General features: G+C 37.0%; 1 protein-coding gene across 1 annotated transcript in view; it reads right to left on the bottom strand.

Annotated features, from left to right (window-relative positions):
* Positions 1-423: 423 nt before the first annotated feature.
* The window catches only part of FBXL13 (F-box and leucine rich repeat protein 13), a 60,402-nt gene continuing 38,485 nt past the window's right edge, over positions 424-22,340 (bottom strand). The window contains 8 exon segments of the mRNA XM_033514360.1: positions 424-597; positions 599-695; positions 8,542-8,614; positions 8,617-8,704; positions 12,449-12,599; positions 16,149-16,258; positions 16,539-16,601; positions 18,313-18,335. Of these exon segments, the coding sequence (XP_033370251.1) occupies positions 538-597; positions 599-695; positions 8,542-8,614; positions 8,617-8,704; positions 12,449-12,599; positions 16,149-16,258; positions 16,539-16,601; positions 18,313-18,335 (665 nt within the window). The 3' untranslated portion in view covers positions 424-537.

Here is a 22,340-nt window from a genome sequence, read left to right on the forward strand (position 1 = left end):
AGCCCAAGCAGCTTTTATGAGAATGAGGGCTCTGGGTGCACAAGTGACTGCTGAGAAGTGGAGAACTGTGCTTGAATGTATGGGTATAGTTGTGTATTAAAGAATCTGCAGTCACTACCTACTCACTGCTCTCAATTTCTCCAGAAGGCTGTACTTGATGAGTACCAGCCACATCAAGTGTGAAGTTCTCTGGGGAGTCAGAGTGTTTATGTCCTGGAGAGGACCTCCATGGCAAACAAGAACCACAAACACATGCAAATTTATTCATTGCTTACTCTGCATGGGACTACAAAAACTTTCATTATTGAAAGATGAAGACAGCTTGAATCAACATCTGAGAGTTAGCAGTGCTGTCTGAGTGCAGCTGTCTTGCTTGAAGGCATTCATACTCCTGTGAGAAAGATTTGCTATGCTTCCTTACTAATGCAACAAATGGCCTTTTATTAAAGTGTGATTAGTTTTAAGAAAAAATAACACAGTGGTCTTTTCATGCTCTTTAGTAAAACCCTTGAATTGTAGAGATGTTGCACAATTTCTTCATTTTTCATTTTGAAGAATTTGTTTTTTCAGGCTCTGATCTGTGTTTTTTGGTGAAGGTGGTTATGTTACCATCCCAGTCATATCAAAGCCAGGAAGGAGGGTCAACATTATGTTCCTGTTCCTCCAGTTCAGCTGTGTATTTCAAGACAGCTTGTCTGCAACAACATTTAAAAAATAATAATGACAAAATGAAATTTTTCACAGGCTGTTTTTACAAAGAACACTAAAACCAGTTTAATGATGAAAAGTTCCTTGTTTTAATGAAAGCTATCAATATTATAAGGTTATTATGGAAAGTACTGCTGATAAATGAAAATACCAGAAGATAATTGGTTAAGTCATAGAGTCACAGAATGAATTAGGTTGCAAGAGGCCTCTGGAGAGTGTTTCAATCTGATGTTGCTTTAAATGTACCCAACAAGACCAGGTGAGTCATGGCTTTGCCAGCTGAGTTCTGAATATCTCTAAGAATGAAGGTTGCCCAGTCTCTGGGATCCTCTTCAAGAGTTTCCTGATTAAAAAAATTAAAGTTTCCTTGTAATCAGAGTTTTACATATGCCACTTGTTCTATCAGTGCACTTTGACAGTGGTCTGGCTCTATATGCTCTGATGAGAGCTGGAGACAGCAATAAGGTCTCCTCCATCTCAAGCCTCTTCTCCTGGGACTTAGCAAAGCAATTCTCTGAAGATTTTTAATATGTTACATGCTCCAGCACTTTATTGGTCTTGCTGGGCTTCATTCAGATTTGCTCTAGTATGTCAGTGTCTGCCTGAACACAGATCTGAGTAGGTGATGCCACTGGAATAATAACATTCTTATTGGAAGAAAATGCAAAACCAAACAAGATAATTAAACCAGCTAGATCCAAAAGTTTTACAGCATCTCCAGGGTGTTTTCTCATAGCTCTGTAGGAAGGCTATAGTTACTGTACAGGTCCTTCTCTCCGTTTTTCTATTTGAACTAGTGTCTGTGTCACCTCCAAGTCTTTTTACCCTTTCCTTGTTCATTCACCTTCTGCTTGCTTTTTGGCCAGCCTCTCTAGTTATCTTGTCACTCACCTCTTTTAATGTGTATTATTTCAGAAATGGAATTGAGTACACAATGGGCAGTGCTACAAGAGCATTATGGTTACCTGCATTTACTGGCACTGGCCCTGGACCTGCCCCAAGGCTGTGTTTTGCAGCTTCTGTGACAGCTGAACCAGAAGAAAGTTGTCTCTGATGCTCAAACCCACTCATGGCTCCTCAGATCTCCCTCAAAATTTTGTGGCCACTGTCCTTCTGCAGCATTAGAACACAAAAGTAATAAACTAGATCAAAATTTGAGAGAATCAGGCCTCCTGAGTGAGACACACTAAAAACAAGAGCCACTCTCCCTTCTTTCTTGGCAGTGTCAATCCAGCAATTTTCATTACCTTCCCAAGCTGAAGAAACTGAACCCACCACTTTGAGTCTTGTGAAAGTCTCTTTCTTTCCATGCCTTGTGTGACCTGGCTGCCAGCCTGGTCCTGCTGAGCAGAGCCCCCTCCTGCCCAGCCTCCAGCTGCCAGCTCTGCGCTCCAGAATCCCCCCTGTGCTGAGCGTAATCCAGTGCTCCTGGGGAAGAGCCAACTCTGCATCTCCCATCCTCTCCAGCAGATTCAGCCTGATCTGATGTGTCACAGTCACAGCAAGGCAGTCATTCTCCCTGCTGGCCAACTCCTAAGCTGTGGAAAAACATAATATACATCATCCAGACAATACTAGAAAAAAATCCAAATTGAAGTGCTCTGTTATCTGCCAGTAATGCTGCTACAGTGGTTTTTGTGTTTGTTTCCCAAAGTGGAAATGCTGGTGATGGTTACAAGAGGCAGATGTGCCCAGCTGTAATGCTTGCACCACTACAGCAGGAAGGGGGAAGTGGGCAGGAGTGGAAAAGGGACAGAATTAGTGAAGCAAGAAGGCTTGTTTTCAACCACTGCACAGGATATTTTTTTAATAAAAAGTCCAACACTGACACATTCTATGAACCACATGAACACAAGGCTGCATCTGTTTTTATATTAGGGAGGCCTGTGCCATTGAGGAATGTGTGCACAATTTATATGAGCTATAAGCTCTGGCCTATAAAAAATCAACTCATCCAAGTCCAAATTCCTGTTTTTCATGGAAACTGCAATGTATAGCGGCTGTCTGAAGCATGTATAAGGAGAGCTGTTACTATTTTTTGGAAAATTATGATGTCCCATGCCTGGAGCTATAGTTGAGTGGTTTGCCAGAAACAGCCATTCATTAATCATCAACACATGGTAAAAATATTGTTTATTTAAGATATACTGTACTATGACAGAGCCTGTTTATTGTATTAATTGCATTTATTTATTTATTTATTTACTCTCTTAAATGAGCACACTCATTCTTATGAATAACTTATTTCAGCCAATAAGTTATCTTTGGCAAAACAAGTCTCTTGGTATTAGTCAGACAAAAGTACTGGCCCAAACACAGGGCTTGAGCAGCATTGGAATACCTAATTGAATCCTTACCCAAAGTTTGAATCCATTTTACTGAGAGGGGGTAACTGGGAAATACAATTCTGCAACATGGTCTGAATCTTGAGCCATTCCAAAATTCAAGTTTTTCAGAATCACAGAATGTGCAGAGTTGGAAGGGACCCACCAGAATCATCAAGTTCAGCTCCTGACCCTGCATTGCACCATCCCCAAGAGTCACACCATGTGTGTGAGAACATTGTCCAAAAACTTCTTGTGTCAAACAAGCAGTGAGAGCAGCGGCAAACACTGAACTCTGTCAGGCTGGTGCTGTGACCAATGCCCTGGAGTCCCTGCTTCTGTTTGAATGGGTCCATCATAATAGAAAGCAGCAGATTTGAAAAAACGTTTTTGAGATGAGGTTACAGAAACCAATCAAAAGTAAAAACTAGTGGAAAACAGAAACAAACATGGGAGAAATATTTATAGTGCAAGTACAGGAGAAATTAAGCAAGTGGAGGCAGGGAGCTAATGGGAAGAGCAGAAAGCATCCTGTAGGCATGCTCCAGGTTATAAAATGTGGTTAGATATGATCTGAAGTATTCTGAGGTCTATGTCAGCTGCAGTAGTTTTATCATTTTATGGCATCCAGTTCATGTGCACTCAGTGGCTGAAACATGGCACTCCAGGAGCCTCTGTGTCACTTCCAAAAAACAGATTTACAGTCAGTGAGAAGACAGTACTTTATTTTTGTTGCTTATTAAGTGGAAGACTTAGTAGTAATTGTTGTTGGTCTTTTACCAAATCATGTGTAGGAGATCTTCATTTCTGATTTCATGTTTGTTGGATCCTTTCTGCCTTGAGATCTGAATATTTGGATAATGCCTAAAAAATTCCGCTTTTTCAGGAAGAAAAGAGTTCTTGCTATCTCCTTTCTAACCAACAGCAACCACCAGAAAGCACAGCAATACCAAATAAAAATGAAAGTCTTCTCCAAATGTCAAATGTATTGTAACTACTGAGACCTAATGTAATTTTTGTTTAAAAGGCAAAAATTACAAGAGGAATTGTTGTTGAATTACTTGTTCAACAAGTAATAGTGTAGTCATGAGTTTAGGAGAAATGTAACCAGTTTTATGTTAGTGCAAACAAGAAAGAAGAAAGCACCTAATTTTATTCTCAAAGATGTTTTGGAGGAACCAAACTGTTACAGATGAGATGTAGCCTGGGGAAAGCACTAGACTAGCTGGCTTCTCTGTCAATGACAGGTTTCCTTTCTCATTTTGCATCTAGAAATGTTAACACAGAAGTTTTTATAGGGAACAGAAGCGTTTCTCTTAAGATGCCAGTGTTTATTTCCTGTAGGAGTAGTCTAAAGCAAATCAAAGTGGAACAACCTTTTCCTACATTTTAGTAAGCAGAGAATTAGGTTTCTTTTCCTCCAGCGGAAGAAATCAGTTTTACCCATACTATGTATTTCCACATTAGATTATCCATTATTCTTTCTGCCATTTAGAAACTGGATTAACTGAAAGGTGATTAGCCTCTGGATACACAAATATGCAGCAGGATACCAGGCCACAGATCTGTCTTTTTACTTTTAACATTTATTAAACCTGGAAGTGGGGCAGTATGTTGGCAAATATGTACCTGATACTGGAAAGAATGAACAGTTGAAAGCCTATAAATGTTTCCTGTGAAGCTACACTGAACTGAAACTTGATGAAGTTGTGGCTCCACATGTTTTCTATTTTAATCAATCAAAACAGTAAAAATAAAAAAAATATTGAAAAATAATGTGGCACAATACAAGAGATATGACTCAATACTTGCAAGGTTTAGTCTATTAAGAAATGTCTGCTAGGACTGGTTAATGTTTAACAATAAATAATGGGGAATTCCTTTGGAACAATAAAGTAGTGTTTTATGCCATAGATATTTTAGGACAACTTTAAACTAAAAACATATTTTTCTATTGCTTCTTTAGAACCTAATCCACTAGTGTATTTAATTCTCCAGATGAATATGATTTTTACATAGACTACCTCTTCCATTTCCTTAAAAAGGGAATGAAATGTCTCTGCAATGTAGGTTTCACACCTGCAGAATAAATTACACCTGAAACCAGCTTTTATCTTCCGTGAAAATCTAAGAACCTAAATATGGTTTCAAGAGTTATTCTGAAAACAGAGAATAAGGGCCCACTGATTCTTTTTCTGACAATCTGTTGCTTGCCATTCATTACCAGAAACACACAGATTGTGGAAGAAACACATAATTTTATAGAAATATGTGACAGCAACAATACTGTCATTGCTTTTGATGTTGTTGAAAAGCTATTGCAAGATAACCAATTCTACAATCATGCCATATTTTACCATGCTTTTGATGTAGTTATTGGCAGAAGATACAATTTTTATCATCTTTGCCATACTGGCCTTGAACTGCAATTAAAAAAAAAATAAATTTTCTAAACTGGGAAACATGCAGGATGTAGAACATATCTGAATCTAGCTGTGAAGTTCCTTTTGTCTTCTGAATATCATTCCATCTGGATGCAGCCAGTATATTCTGAGGCCTGGCAAAGTCTGGGGTGGGCTGTCTTTGGACATGTTGGAACAAGCAAAATATGTTCAGGACTGCATTATTCTGAATTATCAATCCATCTAGTAGGTGTTGTCCTGGACTCGGTGCAGGATAGATACATCACTGAATATATGGCGTGAAGGGTTAGAGATTGAGGCTGGCAAGGCAAAGAACCATCTGCTGTCCAGAAAATGAGACACAAGAAAATAAAATTGGCAAACTTTACCTAGTTCTAAACATCACAAAAAGGGCAAAGATAACACTGGGTGGAGACGTGTATCTCATGGTTGCTTTTTTGTTTTGCAAAGATGTGTAACTCTCCAGGGTTATCTTTAGAGTAAAAATAACTGGTTGGGAAATTCCTTGGCTGAGTTAGGAGAGTTTAATCAAGACCTTTGGAGAACCCATTGCATGTGGAACTCTGAGGCAGAGGCATAATCCTGGGTCATCCCAGGCCACAATAGTGCAAATGGGTTTCTGAGAAGTCGTGTCAGCTCCTGGATGATGGCTCACCCAACACAAATTGGAATTTGCGCAAATTTCTGTTCCCATTACATCTCACATCTACAGGAAGATGGATCAGTGAGCAGAATCAGAAAGGGCTGACACACTGTTGCTGCTCTAAACAGAGATATGAAGTCACAGAATAAACAAGCCAACAACAATAATCTGAGGATAAAAGAAAATCCCTTGAGGCTTAATATGAGAAAAACTGTAAATCAGAAAACTATGACGAGATTAAATTAATCTGAATTAATTTTTTTTCAATTAATACTGTTGTATACCAATCCCTTAAAGCACTCTTTGTACCTAACCAATGTTTAATTAGAAGTAGAAGTTTTAAGGAGGAAGTCCTGAGATGACATTGAAAAAACTGTCTGAGAGCAATGAAGAAAATAAGAGCAATGACAGCAGAATTGTTTGTGGTAAGACAGGGAAATAGTAGAGGAGGATTTGGAAAGTGTGAAGGACACTGGAAATACCTTTTGAGTTATTAAGCATATGCATTGGTCTTGTGGTCTCGAAAGCAGCTATTTAACCCTGGAATGGTTCAGCACGAAGTACAGTACTTACAGAGACCTGTTAGAGTACAGTTAGAGCTCTCCTCGTATGGGCTGTCTATATAGGATGGCATTATATATATCTTATTCTCATAAAGTTTTACTGAGTTATATACTCAGATATATCAACCATGTCTAAGCTTCAGTTCCTTTCCAGTTTCAGGCCCTGTGGCATGTCTGGCCATTGTGCTGTTCTAGGGTACACAGGGCATGGTCTGTAATGCTCTTAACCCCCATGGAAGGGTGGTGGACATTGAACCCATACCTTTTGAGACTCACAAGTGAAAACTCAACTCTCAACTCAGTTCTCCCAATTTTTAAGAAAGGTAAGAAGGAAGGCCCCGGCAATTACAAGCCCTCCAGTCTTACTTCAGTGCCTGGTAAAATTATAGAGAAGGATATTCTGAGAGTAATTGAAAAACACTTGAGAGACAATGCACATACAGCATAGGTTCACGAGGGGGAAGTCCTGGTTAAGCAACTTTATTTCCTTTTATGACATCCACCCAGCTGACCAAAGGAAGTCAGTAAATGCGCTGGGTTTGGATTTGAGCAGAACTTTTGATACTGTCTCCAAAAGTATCCTGGATAAACTGTCCTGCACTCAGCTGAGCAAGTCCATAATAGACCATAATTCACATGGGTAAACAACTGTCTCACAGGTTGGGCTCAAAGGGTTACAGTAAATGAGGTTATATCAGGTTAGTGTCCAGACACCAGTGCTCAATTTGTAATGTTTTTATAAATAATCTGGATGCAGGAATTAAGTGTAAAGTGTGCCAATGATACTAAACCAGAGTCCTTGCGGGGTCAAAAAGAGCTACAGAGAGATCAGGACAGACTGAAGAGCTGGGCAATTGCCAGCTGCACGAAACTAAATGAGAAAAAACTCAGTTCTCCACCTGGGATGGGATATACCTGGTTATACATATGCCCTAGGGGATGAAAGGCTGGAGAAGAAGAAAGGGATCTGGGAGTCAGAAAGTTGAATGTGAGTCAGCAGTGCCCTGGCAGTCAGGAGGGCCAGCCCTGTCCTGGGGACATCAGGCACAGCATCGCCAACCGGGCAAGGGAGGGGATTGTCCTGCTCTGCTCTGCACTGGGGCAGCCTCACCTCAAGTGCTGGGGGCAGTTTTGGGCACTATGATATAAGAAAGACAGTAAACTATTAGAGACCATCCAGAGAAAGGTGACCATGATGGTGGAATATCTTGAGCACAACAATTACAAGGAGCGGTTTATGTCACTTGGCTTGTTCAGCTTGGAGAAGGGAAGGCTGAGGGGCAAGTGCTGACCAGTGGTAACAGGCACAAGCTGTATTAAGGGAAGTTCAGACTGGACTTTAAGAGAAGGTTCTTTCCTGAGAGGCTGGTCAGTAAAAACCAGCCTGAGAAAGTGGTCACAGCACCATAGCTTGACTCGCTCACTGTAACCATGCAGCGTTCTGAGCACAGGCACACATCTACTGCCATATACTGACATTCAGTCATTGGGAAACAGGCCTGCACAGACCCTTGGAGTGAGCTCAAGTACACAGTGGGATGGCTGAGAGCACTAAGCCTAGCCTAGTTTTCTCATTCATGTTCCTCATGTCCCGTGTCCTTGAGGTAGTTTTCTTGGTCTGCAGAAACTTCCCTAAGAAGACTGTTTCTGCCATAAAGAGAGACTGAGTTTGTATTTCTCTTCACTTCTGGCTGACACTAGAGGATCTAGATAACCCTAGCAGACCATGGGAATCCTAAGGCATCAGTGTGGACACCCCAGATAAAACAGTAAGATGTCTCAAACCAGTTACCTAGCATGGTGCCATGATGCCAGTGAAGAAAAGAGCCTCATGTTTGGGATTTACAGCTTCCTCTGAATTAAGAATAGGAAATACTTTCTTGGTTATTTTTCTACAGTACTATGTCCTGAGAATGTGGAATTGCTCACAGTCTTTCCAAAAATATTTCAGGTACTGTTAGTAAGATGAATACAACCTGAGATGTCCAAGAGGGGGAGATAATGTCAGGCTGCAGCCATGTATTGGATACATGTATCCATCAACTGTAAATGAAGCAACAAGATATGCAGAAATTAGAAGATTATTGAGTAGATGAAAATAAAAAAAATGCGCAGAGCACAACTTTAGTGTCTGATTGGTAGGAAAACTATGTTTTAAAATTGAAGTAAGGTTTCTGGCACAGCAGAATTCTGAATCTCTGCAAGAGGCTCCACAGAAACTGTCACTTTCTAATATTAAATATTAGTTAACTGTGATTCCAGTCTAGCTTTAAATAACCTACTGAAAATGGTTTAACTTTCCCACCCATATATGTGCATGCAGCACATAGAAGCCTTTAGTATTTGTGCTATTGCATTGCTATTTCTAATGTGCTAGTGCTATTAAGATGCACTTGTGTCACTTTTTAAACTCAATTCTCTGTTACAGATGAGCATCTCACACCAAGACTTTTTGGGTGTGTAATTGGGTTTTTTAGCTCTGAAGCACAGCTGCTTAGTTTCAGCTCACAAGACTATTTTTCAGGAACTGATACTCATTGCCATTTATGCTGGAAGTTGCATTTGAGAAAAACATGGCACACAGAGTCTTGAAGGTGCATAAGCAGCTATGCAAGCTACTGATTTCTCCACTGACCTCAACGGGAACAGTCAAGAATACATTATGCACATACTTTAATTACCTTGTTAATTCAGGACCAAAAATCAAGAGGAACATAGTTAAAACCCGTTAAAGACATTTGATTAAAATCACTGGAGTGGGGTGGTAGAAAGAGAAATGAGGATTTCACTTGTACTAAGCAGCCATGTTTCTCTGTCTCTTGAGAATCTATAAGGGACAAGGACACAAGATAAAGCTGGGGCCTGTGCTTGTGGAGCAAAAAGTTAGCACACTATCCATAATAGTCCTCCTGGTATATAGAGGAATGTACATGTGCTTTGCTTATTCCAAGTCTATTTATATGCTCAATATTAAGATCTGGAATAGATTAATAAACAGATCAAAATATTATTAAGTAGAGTAATATTCTTATTTTTTTAAAAAAAGAAGTTGCTGACATAGTAACTGGTATCAGATACATTTAGAAAAATCTAAAAAAACAGGGATCCTATTCCCTTTAGAGGACTGAATGACAGAATTAATTTTTCACTCTATTATATCTTCAGAACTTAGCTATTTAAAAGGCCAATTCATTTAACCAGAGATTTATTTTCAGTTCTTGCTGTATCTTTTTCATGTATAGAATATTTCCCACTGTATCTTCATTTTTTTCCTATGAAATAAGAATTACCCTTGAATCAGGCTCATTCCCTGAATAAGGCTCAGAACAGAACTGCTGAATAGTTTATACAATCAACATTTGCAAAATGACTTGTATGAGCCCTAGGTATACAGAACTGACATGGAGACTCACAGCACCTCCACTGAAGTCACTGGAGTTTGATGAAAGACAATTGATTTGCCTTAGAATATAGGATTAAAGTGATAAACTCTTCTAATTTTAGAGTAACCTGCATAGCACATTCAAAATATTCTCAATGTACATATATTTTTTATTTTAATATTTTAATATTTTAATATTTTAATATTTTAATATTATATGCTAATATTTCTAAATTAATCTTTAAATTATTTTTCTTTAAAATAAGATACCAGATGTTGCAGGACACATTAACATATATCCTTTGGAACAGGTTCATTCCAACTTTAATCTCCTGATCATTTTTAAACAGTTCTGAGTGGAAAATATTTCTTTACTTTGCAGCTGGATACCCTCAATTTACACTACAGATTGCCAAAGGATTTGTAAGACCCATTAGTTTTAACATCCACAGGTGTACCCATCTCATTTTATGGAGCTGCAAGCTGGATTCAAGTCAAACAAAGACTTGTAAACTTATGGGTAGGTTTATACGGAGGAGTCTCAATGTTCTTTTCTGAAAATAGTAGGGTATGAGCATTTAACAGATCGGCTTTGTAATTGTTTAAAGAAAACTGTTTAAAGAAAAGATATCTAGGAACAAAGTGTTGGGAGGGGATTGCTAGGTCAATGAGTTGACTCATTTTTCCCACTTGCAGGAACTGCAAAATATGACCCAGTCCATTCCCTTACCAAGAGCCATGCTAACATCCCAAAACAGTTTGCCCTAACTCCCTTCCCAGAAAGCTGTTCCGTAATTCACTGCTGTGATAACCAAAAAATCTCCTGGTTGCCAGCCTAAATGTATTTACTGACATTTTATGGTGTTTGTTTTGTTTTGTTTTCCTGTGTTGGTATGTAATGTGTCGGGCAAGCACGGCAGACAGGACTGCAGCACTACATAACTTCAACTACTTTGGGATGACCTCTGTGCACAACTTCTGTTACTGCTGTCGTTATGGAAAAATAGCTAATCTAAACCCAAAGGATACAGGGGACTCAGACCCATGTGTATAATAATTAATGGTGTACTGTGGGTATCTGTAAGATATAAACCAAGGGCTAGTATAAGATAGAGAGTGGCCTTCCAGATCTGAAGCACAGCCAGGGAGTTTTGGCCTAGATGCTGAGAAACTTATGTACATTTGGAAGGCAAACAACTTGGTCAGAGAATATTTAAATTTATGTCTGGCTAATTAGCCAAATAATCTCACATTAGTCATGCAGGAGGCTGTGTTCAGCCACTGAATGGGAATGGGAGGATGTGTGGAAGACTGAAAGAATAGTCAAGGGCTATGGAGTTGGGAGCTGGTGAGGAGGAAGGCAGGGACAAGTGATAGCTGCAGAGTGATTGTGGAAGGAAATGAGATATGGGCATTTCAGTGGGGGAAAAAGAGAGGAAAACTGGTTCAGAGTGGCAAAATTTTAAAGGATAGTTTAAGATGAACATTTCTAAACCTAGTAATAAGCTTGTTCTTTGCCATGTGACAAAGAAGCAACATTATAACGTTTCCCATGAAATTTAAACAAAAAATTAAATCAGCATTTTAAAAATTACATTTGCATACTTATTTTCAAAATGAAGCAAGCATTTTGTTTTGCTGATAAAATAATATTAAAACCACATAAGTAATTAAATGCACAAAAGCCAGAGCTATTAAGTCAGATAGTACAGGGAAGGGGTATAGGCTTTCATAAAAGCAATAATTTCAGAAGGGAACACACATTCACATACAGAAAAAATAACTGAGATTCAAGGCTTTAGTCAAAAATAAATAATACAAAAAATACAAGAAGCAAAAATGCTGTCATAGAAGTTCATGGTAAAGAGGAACTAACTTTCACTACAGTTGAATCTTAATCTAAATAATTTAATTTCAAACCTGAGTGCTTCAGCTTTTAGGCACCTCTTCTATTTCAAAGTAGCCACTGCCTTGCCATGTAAAGACACAGGTATTAAGTTCTAATGCCTCAGTTTATGCTTTACCTGGGTTCAGAAAAAGCACTGGGGAAAAAAAAAAAGCACAAAATTATCAAGAGTAATTAAAACAAAGCTGCAATCCTTTCAAAGCACTCCAACCACCATAACTGGGAGAGTATTTGCAGGAAGTGGTATAAAAATGAAAGCTCTTCTCTCTTCACCCTTCTTTAGACATCAACCCCTGGAGAGAAAAACTTTTACCAGCGTGGACACCCTTATAGTGTAACTACAACTATTAGAAGAATGCCAAATACTCCCAAGAGCCAAGTCTCAAATCCTAAAGCTCATGGAAAAGCAGCTGAATGATGCTAGCAGGTCAAATTTCTGGGTAAAATACTGAGGAATTCTTTGCAATTGCAGAACTATAACCCTATTTCTTATACATGCCTTTGGGCAATTCACTATATTGGCAGATGTCAGTCTGTGGCAGTAAAATGCCATTGTTTTCACAGCTTCATCTGTCAGCTGAGGGCAGTACAAGATATGGCAGTGTTCCAGGTAATCTGTGCCCTTGCAGAACTCAATTACAATGCATGTACATCAATCCTTTGATCCACTTCAGACACTTCAATTCTCTAGGTACCCTTCATTAGTAGTGAAGTCATTCTGATGTTGACTGGGAATGTCCCTGGAAAAAGAAGAGATGCATTAAGGGGCTATTTTTGATTGCTTATAATTCATTAGAGTAAGATTTATGTAAGTTCCACTATACATATTAAAACATGTTGAGTTTGGGTTCTTTAAATTGAGCACAACTCAGAATGTAAAATGTTGTGCTTAGAGAATCAGGCTGAAATACATTCATTCTACTGCTCTCTGCAAATGTCCATTTTTGTGCATAATAAATTTTTTTCTTTTTCTTTTTCCTTCTCTTTTAAATGAACAGAAAACTGTATCTGTACAAATCACATTTTTTTGGAAGGGAACAGGTAAGGACCTCAGGCCTGCCACTCAAGAGTTCTGGGTTCTGGTTTGGTCTGTGGAGTTCAGGCCATGTGATATTGGTTGACTATGATTTCTAACCTAGTTTTTAGAGAGAATAAATATTTGCAGATCCTACTGACTCGTATTCCAGCACCTTTCTAACTCAGATATTAGCTTTTTCATATATTCTGTAAAGCAGATAGTCTTGGAAAATAACAATGGAACTCCTGTGAAATGTCACATAGATTCTTAAAAAACACTTTTCTCCTCTGCACTCTGAAACTTTTTTTACCTTTCAGCCTGAATCTTTTTCAAGCCTGAAAACCATCACTTCTAGGCTGACAAAGAGAAATTTGATCTTTTATTGAAACCCTCTCTGAAAACCTCTTGAAAAGAGATGCCTAAAATCACATTTCTTCACCCAAGAGCCCTATGACACAAGTATCAGAGGGCAGCCTGCAGCTCTACAGAGGTTTAGTCAGAATCTCTCCTCTTCTGTCATGTCCAGCCTAAAACCATGGTTAGATGCCTTAAATGTGCCACTGAGCTAACTTCCAGGCATGCTAATCTTGGCCTAAGGCCAGAGTAATTTGTCATTTACTGGAAGAGCAATTCTACCTCTCCAGGGAAAACAAGAAAGTACACATAGTAAATTGAATAAAAACCACTGGTTGCATGAAGCTTTTCAAAGATTTCAAGAATTAGTCCTGAGTTAAAAAGACTAAGCACCACATGGATAAATAAAATGTATACACACACACAGACACAAAAATGCACATATTTATTATGCACAAATGTTACATGTTTATCATCCTGAGAAAATTACCGCTGCAGTAATCAGATTATTGCCACTAACACACATCTAATTTTTCCTAATGTTAAATAGGAACTTGCACAATAACAGAGGGTTGATCACTAGAAAATATTATTTTTGTTATAGCAAAATATTGTGCCCTTCTGTGTGATTTCAAAAGCCTTACTTAAATAGATACAAAGAAATTTATCAGATCTGAAATCTGTTTCACAGACTGTATGTTTAAGGTTTTTGTCTGTATCTTCATTTTGGTCTCTTTGTCTATTGGTATAGCTATATCAAGGCAGCTCTTCTTGGGCCTTGGGTCATTGTTTTATTTACAAAAAATTAGAGTGTCAGTGTTTGAACCTAGGACTGGTTAAAATGGAAAATTCAGAATTTATATTAACTGGCTTCTCCACCTTCCAATTTCAATATTGGATTTATGGGCTGTTTTTCACCTGTAATACAGAAACATTCTACACCCAACAACTAAATGTTTTTCATCCATGTGCAAGAGAAACTGCACTCTTTTCAGAATTAGGACTCAGATGTGATGACTTAATCACTACATTCTTAGCTAGGGTATGTAACATAAGCTGAGCCAAGATTTCAATGCCTGTTAGATATGTTTATCTTGTTTTTACTAGCATAGCTTGTCTATATGCTTATTTAAAATATCCTTCAAAATTAGGTTCTGAATTTACTCTTAAAGTTAAGTCATGGTTTTGCAAATAGTACTCAAATTATATTTGTAACCAAAAGAGATGGAGATCTGTTTGCTCTCTTCGTCTCTGTATTCCTGGTTCTATATCTATAGAGAAAATAATGGAAGAGGTTGTCAAAATTATGTGTAAAATGTGTAAATTATGTTTTCAAGACATTTAGACACTACAAAAAGTCAAATGCCATGTGAAGAAAATGTAATTTTCTAACTTAATTGCACAATTTAAATTCTGTATTAATAAGGCCTGAGGACACACACAATCAATGGAAAGGTCAAATACTAAATTGCTGTTTATTAAGTGAGCATCATCTGAGTTAAGAATGAACAAGGATCCTATTTTCAAAATATGGAATCTCATAAGTGTTTACATACTGTTGCAATGCCTGGGAACAGAGTGCGATTACAGGGATTGCTCTCCACAAATTTCCCATAAAATCATACCCTTAGATTCAATTTACAAAACAGAACCTGTCATTTGGTTTTGAGTTACTCTGTATCTCCTTTCTCCTGCCTTCCCTAGAACCATGAAAACAGGGCTCCTGCAACTCCTATGTGTGCTCCCTGCTGCTTTCTTCCTCAAAAAGTTCAAATTCTTTTGGCACACAAGGAAAGCAGAAACACTTCCTTTTAATGGTCTTTTTTTTGAACTTCCTCTGTGTAATGAGACACCTGAAATAGCTTCTTAGCTATGAGCATGGCACAACACAGAAGTGAATGTTCTCCTCTGCGAGAAGCAGCACTGGCACCACATGACTTTCCATGAGGTACACAAGATGTACATACTTGGCCATTATTAAAAACATGGAACTTTACACAGAACATTCATGAAAGACGAAGTCAGGATTATTCTTAGAGAAGAAATGGCCTGGTGTGTATGCTGAGCAACAAGATCTGATCCAGATGCAGCTCTTATGGTACAACTGACTCATTTTTACAATATATGGCTATAAAATGATGGATGTTGAAGATTTATAATGGAAAAAATTAGTAGAAGCTGAAGACTGGGATTATGTGATGGCATTGGCTGTACCTGCAGCCTTATGATCTGCAACTGTTTATGGGCATGAAATGATACCGTTAAAAATACATGATTTAAACATTTCTGTTATATATAGTTAGGAACAATTCTCAGTTACAAAAACAAAATTCTCTTATTTGGATGTCAATTGAATATAGGGGTTTTTCTATTACTGTAAAGTTACCTACTAGTGTTTATTTCTCATACTGGTTTGAAATACAAAGTAAAATACAAATACAAAGTAAATCTCTGTAATCATATGGAGTTTGTCAAATCTCCACAAGGATTTTGGTAAATTTCAAGCAAACTGTGATAAGGACAAGGAATTTCACTGTTTAAGCATACATTCTGGAAATAGCCATTTCCTCTTCATTCTGAATTTTCAAACTAAGTTGATTTCATGCCCACCAGATTTGCATGGAAGTAAACAGCAAAAAACTGCCCCCTATTCACACTTTTCATGCCATAATTAACAGATCTCAGGCATATGGAGTTGTAGGAATAAAAGGGGGGAATTTTTGATGTTGAATGGTGTTATGGAGAATGGAGGATGACACGCAGAACAAAACAAGATCAGTTTTGGATATGGTTAATTTAATGAACTAGAGAGGCTTCCAGGGAACACCAAGAAAAAGGTGAAGTTTTTTCTTTCTGAACCCTATTGTCACTGAATTTTTTGCATTGTGATAGAGAAAGTTCTAATATTTTTCCATGGCAGCCAAGGGCTCTCAGGCCCTAAAAAAATCCAGAAAAATTAAGAGTAAAGGAAAAAAAAATAAATCTGTTTTCCTACCTCTTGAGACACAAAGAAACTGAAGAAAGGTAGTGTGGTGTGAAATACTTCCACCAGTAAAACATATTTACAAATCTCCCCCAAAATTTGGGGTTGAAGAACTTTTCACAGTTTTTTGTTGTTTTTTTTTTTTTTAGGGGGGTTGTTGTTTTTTTTTGTTTGTTTGTTTTGTTGGAAGAACAAAATACTGCCTGCTAAGACAAAATAATTTAAAATTACTGCCATATCATTAAGGGCTTTATGGCTACAGCTATGGCACCAGACATTTGAAGTGATGCTGTCACACTCAAAAGTGTATGAACAACCCCCATATTCAAGACAATAAGGAGATGAAAACTTTGGTAAATTCCTGTTTCAGGACTGCAAAAGAAGCTTGGTGATTTTTACAGCTTCTACACCAGGAAACTGGGCAATGTTCTGATCCTAAATGCTCTAATTTGAAGGAAAATTAAATGTTGATTTTGTTAAATTCATTTTGCTAATCATAGCAGAATATTTCTTCATAGCAATAAAGGGAATTTCACTGGAAAAAAGTTATCACTTTATTCCATATGGTTAATAAGTTATCTACAATTAGACAGTGAACAGCACAGCCTAATTGTAGGCAGAGAGGGAGTATCATCCTGAAAAAATCAGCCCATATAGTTAGTGTCTGGAACCCAGATGTGGACACTGTAATGATAATGCTGGAGGAGTGCGGCTGGAGTTCAAATTTTGCAAATTCCTGAAATCTCACAAGCTGAATAGACACAAAAAATGGAACAATGACAGCGGTTTCCAATACTGGCTACTTATGAAAACACTTAAATTTGCATTTTTCTCAACAGATGCAGTTATCTGGTGAAAATTACTTTCCACAGCTTCGTGAAAATCCACAGATTTCAAATTTTTGTTGACCAGAGTACTCCTATTTAAGACAATAAAATAGTTATGTGCCTAAACCAAAAAAGGGTTTATGCCAGAACTTGAATTTCTTGCAGCAAAGACTGATGGTCTGGTAGGTGTGATCTCAAGGACATAATTTCTTTTTGCATTTTTATTTACTTAAAAGTGACCTCACTTTAATGTGCTTGCTAATCAAATACTAAAGAATAAAATAAAGATTTCTTTTGCTACATGACAATGCTGCTATCACTTCAAAGTTAATTTCTAATAATTTTATATGACTAAAGTGATATTAAATCACAGAAAAACTATTTTTTATAAATGAAAATCAGTGTCTACATTGAAGCATTTTGTTAACAATTACAGATTTCAGAAAAACAGGGAAGACTTGAAAGACAAGGAATGTCATTGGGAGATTCATAAAAAAAAGGAATGTCATTAAGACATTATGTTAAAAAATGATGAAATTTTCATGTTTCTGAAAAGAAACCCCTTCAAACAATGTCCATACAGGAAGCTTAATCTATATGAAATTTTTAACTATTATTTTTGTATCTAACAGACACACAAAGGAGTCAATTATCATTAGTTTTATTAGACTTCCTGATTTATTCCCTGATAAATAATGTCAGGGATAGCCATCCAGGATATTGACCTATTTATGAAAAATTTCATCTTCTATACTAAACTTCCTCACTTTTATGGAAGATATGGTTGGAGCTATCATATTGGAACTCCTGGAAACAGATGCTGGAAAAACAAATACTGTGCAACACACAGACCACAGGAGAGTGGGTACTCTCCAAAAGCCTATTTCTCCTGTAGTGTCAATAAATGACTCTTGTGTCTTGGATTGCTAAGGAGAAAGGGAAGACTTTCTCCAGTATCTCTTCTACAGCATATTATCATTTCCATTTTGAAACAATTTAAAAGGAAACTTCTTAATCCTCGGTAACAGCTATTTTTTTTCAAGCAATTTTTACATTTTTATTCTTTTTCATTTACTTTATATCATAAGGCCATTTGCAGAACATTGCAGACATTTGCAGAACATCATTTATTATTATTTCATCATGGTTTCTGTAGGTGAGAAAATGATTATTGACTGTACCAGTTGGTGACGTTCTTCACTTGCTAGAGACAAAGAACAACGCTTCATTATTTATATTCTCATGCTGAAAGTCTCTGCCTTTCTACTGCAGACTGCAATGAGTGTACTGTCTCTCACTAATAACATTTTTTTTGTGTGTGTGTTTCCAGCTGCTGAGATTTCACAGATCTCTTTGCAACCTTCAGGGTCAGCATCTGTAATGTATCTTTGTGTTCCAGAGATACAGAGATGTTACTTCCTGTTCATGCTCCAAGCCAAACAGATTGACTCCGAAGGGACTCCTTGGACAGCTCTTAAAAGGTGTCTCCTGCCATCTATGTCTGAGCCATTTACTATTAAATGACTCAATTTATTCTCTAAAATGTTCTGATTTCTGCACAGATTAGCCACAGTCAGGCACCAGTGTCATGGATTGAACACTAGAAGACAGGAATGCAATTCCTACTATGCAAATTAATTTTATCATTAAAAATACAAATGTCTCAGAACAAAGTTCAGATTCACATAGTAAAATCCTCCCGGAAAATGGGTAAGTTCTTATGCAAATGTAGCTGTACTGTTTCTAATACCTGATCTAATATAAAAGGGGGTCAGATCCTTTTTGAGGAACTGTAGGGACATTTTTCTCTTGCAGTGTGGAAATCCCCCTGTATAAAGCATGCTATAAAATTTAATTTCTATACCTAACACCATTTGTGGTTATACCAGATCATAGCTTACAAACTATGATTGCCAGTGTTTCTTGAGACAGTCCAGATAACAGGAGTCCCTTTGTAGCTAAATATCCTGAAAAAATATCAAGCCTAATTTTCAACATTGCTGAGTACTTTTAATTGCAGCTGATTTGCATTGGGACTCCAGGTGCTGGCTCATCTGCTATTGATCACAATGACTCTGTTTAAGTATTTCCTGTTTTTATGCAGTGTTAAGTTTCTAAGTCTCCAGATTAAATCATCTCTTTCTCCATTCTCCTAAGGAAACTGGAATTTGGAGCCCACTTTAATATACTTTAACTTTTTCTTTTCCCTGCCTTGGGAGTGTGTAGGATTTGTCACATCGTTTCCTTTAGAAATCAAGTGCAATTAATTCCTCAGTCCTACTGTTCTTATTTTCTTACAGACCAAAAAGTAAAGTCAGGCTATGGATTCAAGTCACTGCAGATTCAGAATCCCACCAAGAGTGAAAAAAAATTCCTCTAGATTATTTGAAAAGTCAAAATGCCACTTTTATCTAGGCAGGGTTGTTTTTTTTTCCCTATTTAGAAACTTATTATTAAAATATTGGTAAATATTCAGTCAGGATCTGAAGATCATTAACACATAAGAAATTAAAATGGAGCCGAGTGTTTATACATTCATATAACCTCTACTCTGGAGTACCCAGTGATTACAAAGCATCCTCAACTTCAAACAGGAACTACACACACAGCAGCAATTCAGCCAGTAGAGAGAATGGGGCCTTAGATAATTACAACAGCAAATTTAATGCATGACAGTTGTTGCAAAAGAAAGAGAAGCAGAGGATATTTCTCTGTGTACTTTGTTCGTCCTTTTATCTTTGATTTCAGAAGTGTTTCAGAGTTGTTTCCATTTTTAAAATATTGTTACTGTATTTTATGTTTCAGGATATTTTTTTTCTTTCTCATTATTATGTTGCATATAACTCACCCCGATATTAAGCTTGCCTGAGCCTATGTCAGGGCATCTACTGTTTTTGTTGCTGGATGCTTTATATAACTCAGGAGTCAACTAAGCTTATTTTATTATTCTTTGCTATGTTTTTCTGTCCAAATCCTGCTTGACCAAAGACATTTTTTTCAAATGTTCTGACACTTTTATACCTAATTACTTTTCTAATGTCCCAAGAATATGGGTGGTCCAGGCCATATGCACCAGCAGCTTGTGTTGGAACGAGGGAAGTGGGGCAGCTGCAGGCTCTCAGACTCACCCTTGGAGCTAAGCTGCCAGAGCCTTGTCATGCAGACACTGGGGAGAAATCAAGACATTTTAACAAACATATGGAGAGTGTGAGAATAAAATTTGTGACTAGAACTGCTTCTCTAACTCATGGAAGCAGTTCCAGTGAGTCTACTTTCATAAGGTAGACCGATTTTAATCCTAAGTGCTAATATTACCATCTCTGTAATAGAAGGTCAGACCCCTTGCATATATTGTAAATAATTTTACAATGATATCTAAAACTTTTGTAATGTTACCTCTGCATTCATGGACACGTTCACCATACAATTTAAAACACTCTAGTCGCTATTGCAAGGAGTTTAGAGGAGTAAAATGTGAGGTAAAATGATGAGGGATGGAAGGATAGCTAAAATAAAGGGAATTTTCCCAAAGATTTTAAACGATTTTTTTTTAAAGAACTCAAAATCTTCACTTTGTCATTGCATTGATGCTTTACTTTTTAAAGAAATATCTCAAACTTGCAAATCTTTTAATTTCTAAGATTATTTTAAGTTTTCTATAGTTTTAAGAAACTAATCTCAGCTACTTCAGGAATGACAAAATCAGATGTCCTTCTACTTCCAAAAAATGTTACTGAGACTTAAAAAGCATGTGTTGTTTAAAACAAATCTGTTTTGAATAGAGAAGGAAATATTTTCTGAAATGTAAAAAGATGAATGCTAAAATTACAGAGTGAAAATATTTAAAATGCAATTGTGTGGATTTTTAATTTAATGTTTCGTATTTTCTGAGAGTAAGTGCAATATAGTCAAAGCCCTAATGAGAAAAGTACAGAAACTTCATTATGCTGCCAGTTCCTTATATGCTTGAAGTTCACTTCCTTTTCATTGTATATTTGGTTTTGTTAATGGATTGTCTTATTTAGCAAAACACTTAAGTACACATGCAACTTAAACATGACATGAATTAATTCCTTTTTTCTAGCTGGTGTTCACAAGTTTCCCTAGGCATGTTTTTTTCATGGAAAATGTACAACTTTCTATGCAATATCAAAATCTGAACATAGGCAGTGATTACTTTTATTCAATTTCCAATTTTCATTTGAGAAGTAGGCTCAAGATAAGTATAATAAACTTCTCCAAACATTAGACTTTTAATGTCTATGTTTGAAGAAGCAACAGAAAATAAGGGCACCAACACTGAAGGAAAAACTTCCATTTTGATTGTCAGTCATACCTGAGACACAAATATATAAGAAAATGTGACTCTATTGTATCTTTTATCCACTATGTTTCCCTTAAATATATGTCATCCTTATTGCAAGAAATTCTACTCTGCTTTGAAGGGCAGAATGATTCTGCTGTCATTTGAAAAAACAGAAAGGAAAATTCTCCTGTGGAGTGCAAATCTAAGCTGCACCTTCTAAGTTTTAAACACTAAACAGCAAGACAGGAAAAGCAAGAAAGATCCACTGTGCAGACTGCTGGAAAGCACATGAGCTTTACAATTTTTCTTTAATTAACACAGCACAAGGGTGTTGATTATTGTACATGAAACACTGTGCTCTGTTGCATTTTTAAACCAATACTTAGAAATCCTAAGTTGAAAGAGATTGTAGTGTGACTTCTTCTGTATGTTAATAAAATGTATAATATAAAGTCAAAGCATACAAATAGTAGCTTTTTACAGAGCAGACTGATAGATTGACTGATAGATTTTCTTTTATCAAGTAATGTTTTAAGACTAAGAAATGTATTCAATATTTAATGTATTTGTTTTATATGTGCATGTATTTTGCATGTTTAAATACAGCTAACAGCTAAAACCACAGTTTTTTTCCTTGTATAGCACTCAGAAATTGCAAAAATTAAAATGGTCAATTTATGTCTTGTGGGAGACAGAAAACTGGAAGCCTTAGCAACACAGAGTAAGCAAAAAAAGCTTGGCTTGTTGCCGAGGTCATGGGTTGTGCTATGTGAACACTAGAGTAAGAAGAAACACAGCATTTCAAAAGACTAGCTGTGGCAGGCAAAGAGAAAAAAAACATTTTTGTTGTAAAATTGTGGGACTAAATTCAAGGCAGCATACATTTCATTCAGATATAATTTT

This window comes from Parus major, chromosome 1A (assembly GCF_001522545.3).
Source record: "Parus major isolate Abel chromosome 1A, Parus_major1.1, whole genome shotgun sequence".
Lineage (NCBI taxonomy): Eukaryota > Metazoa > Chordata > Aves > Passeriformes > Paridae > Parus > Parus major.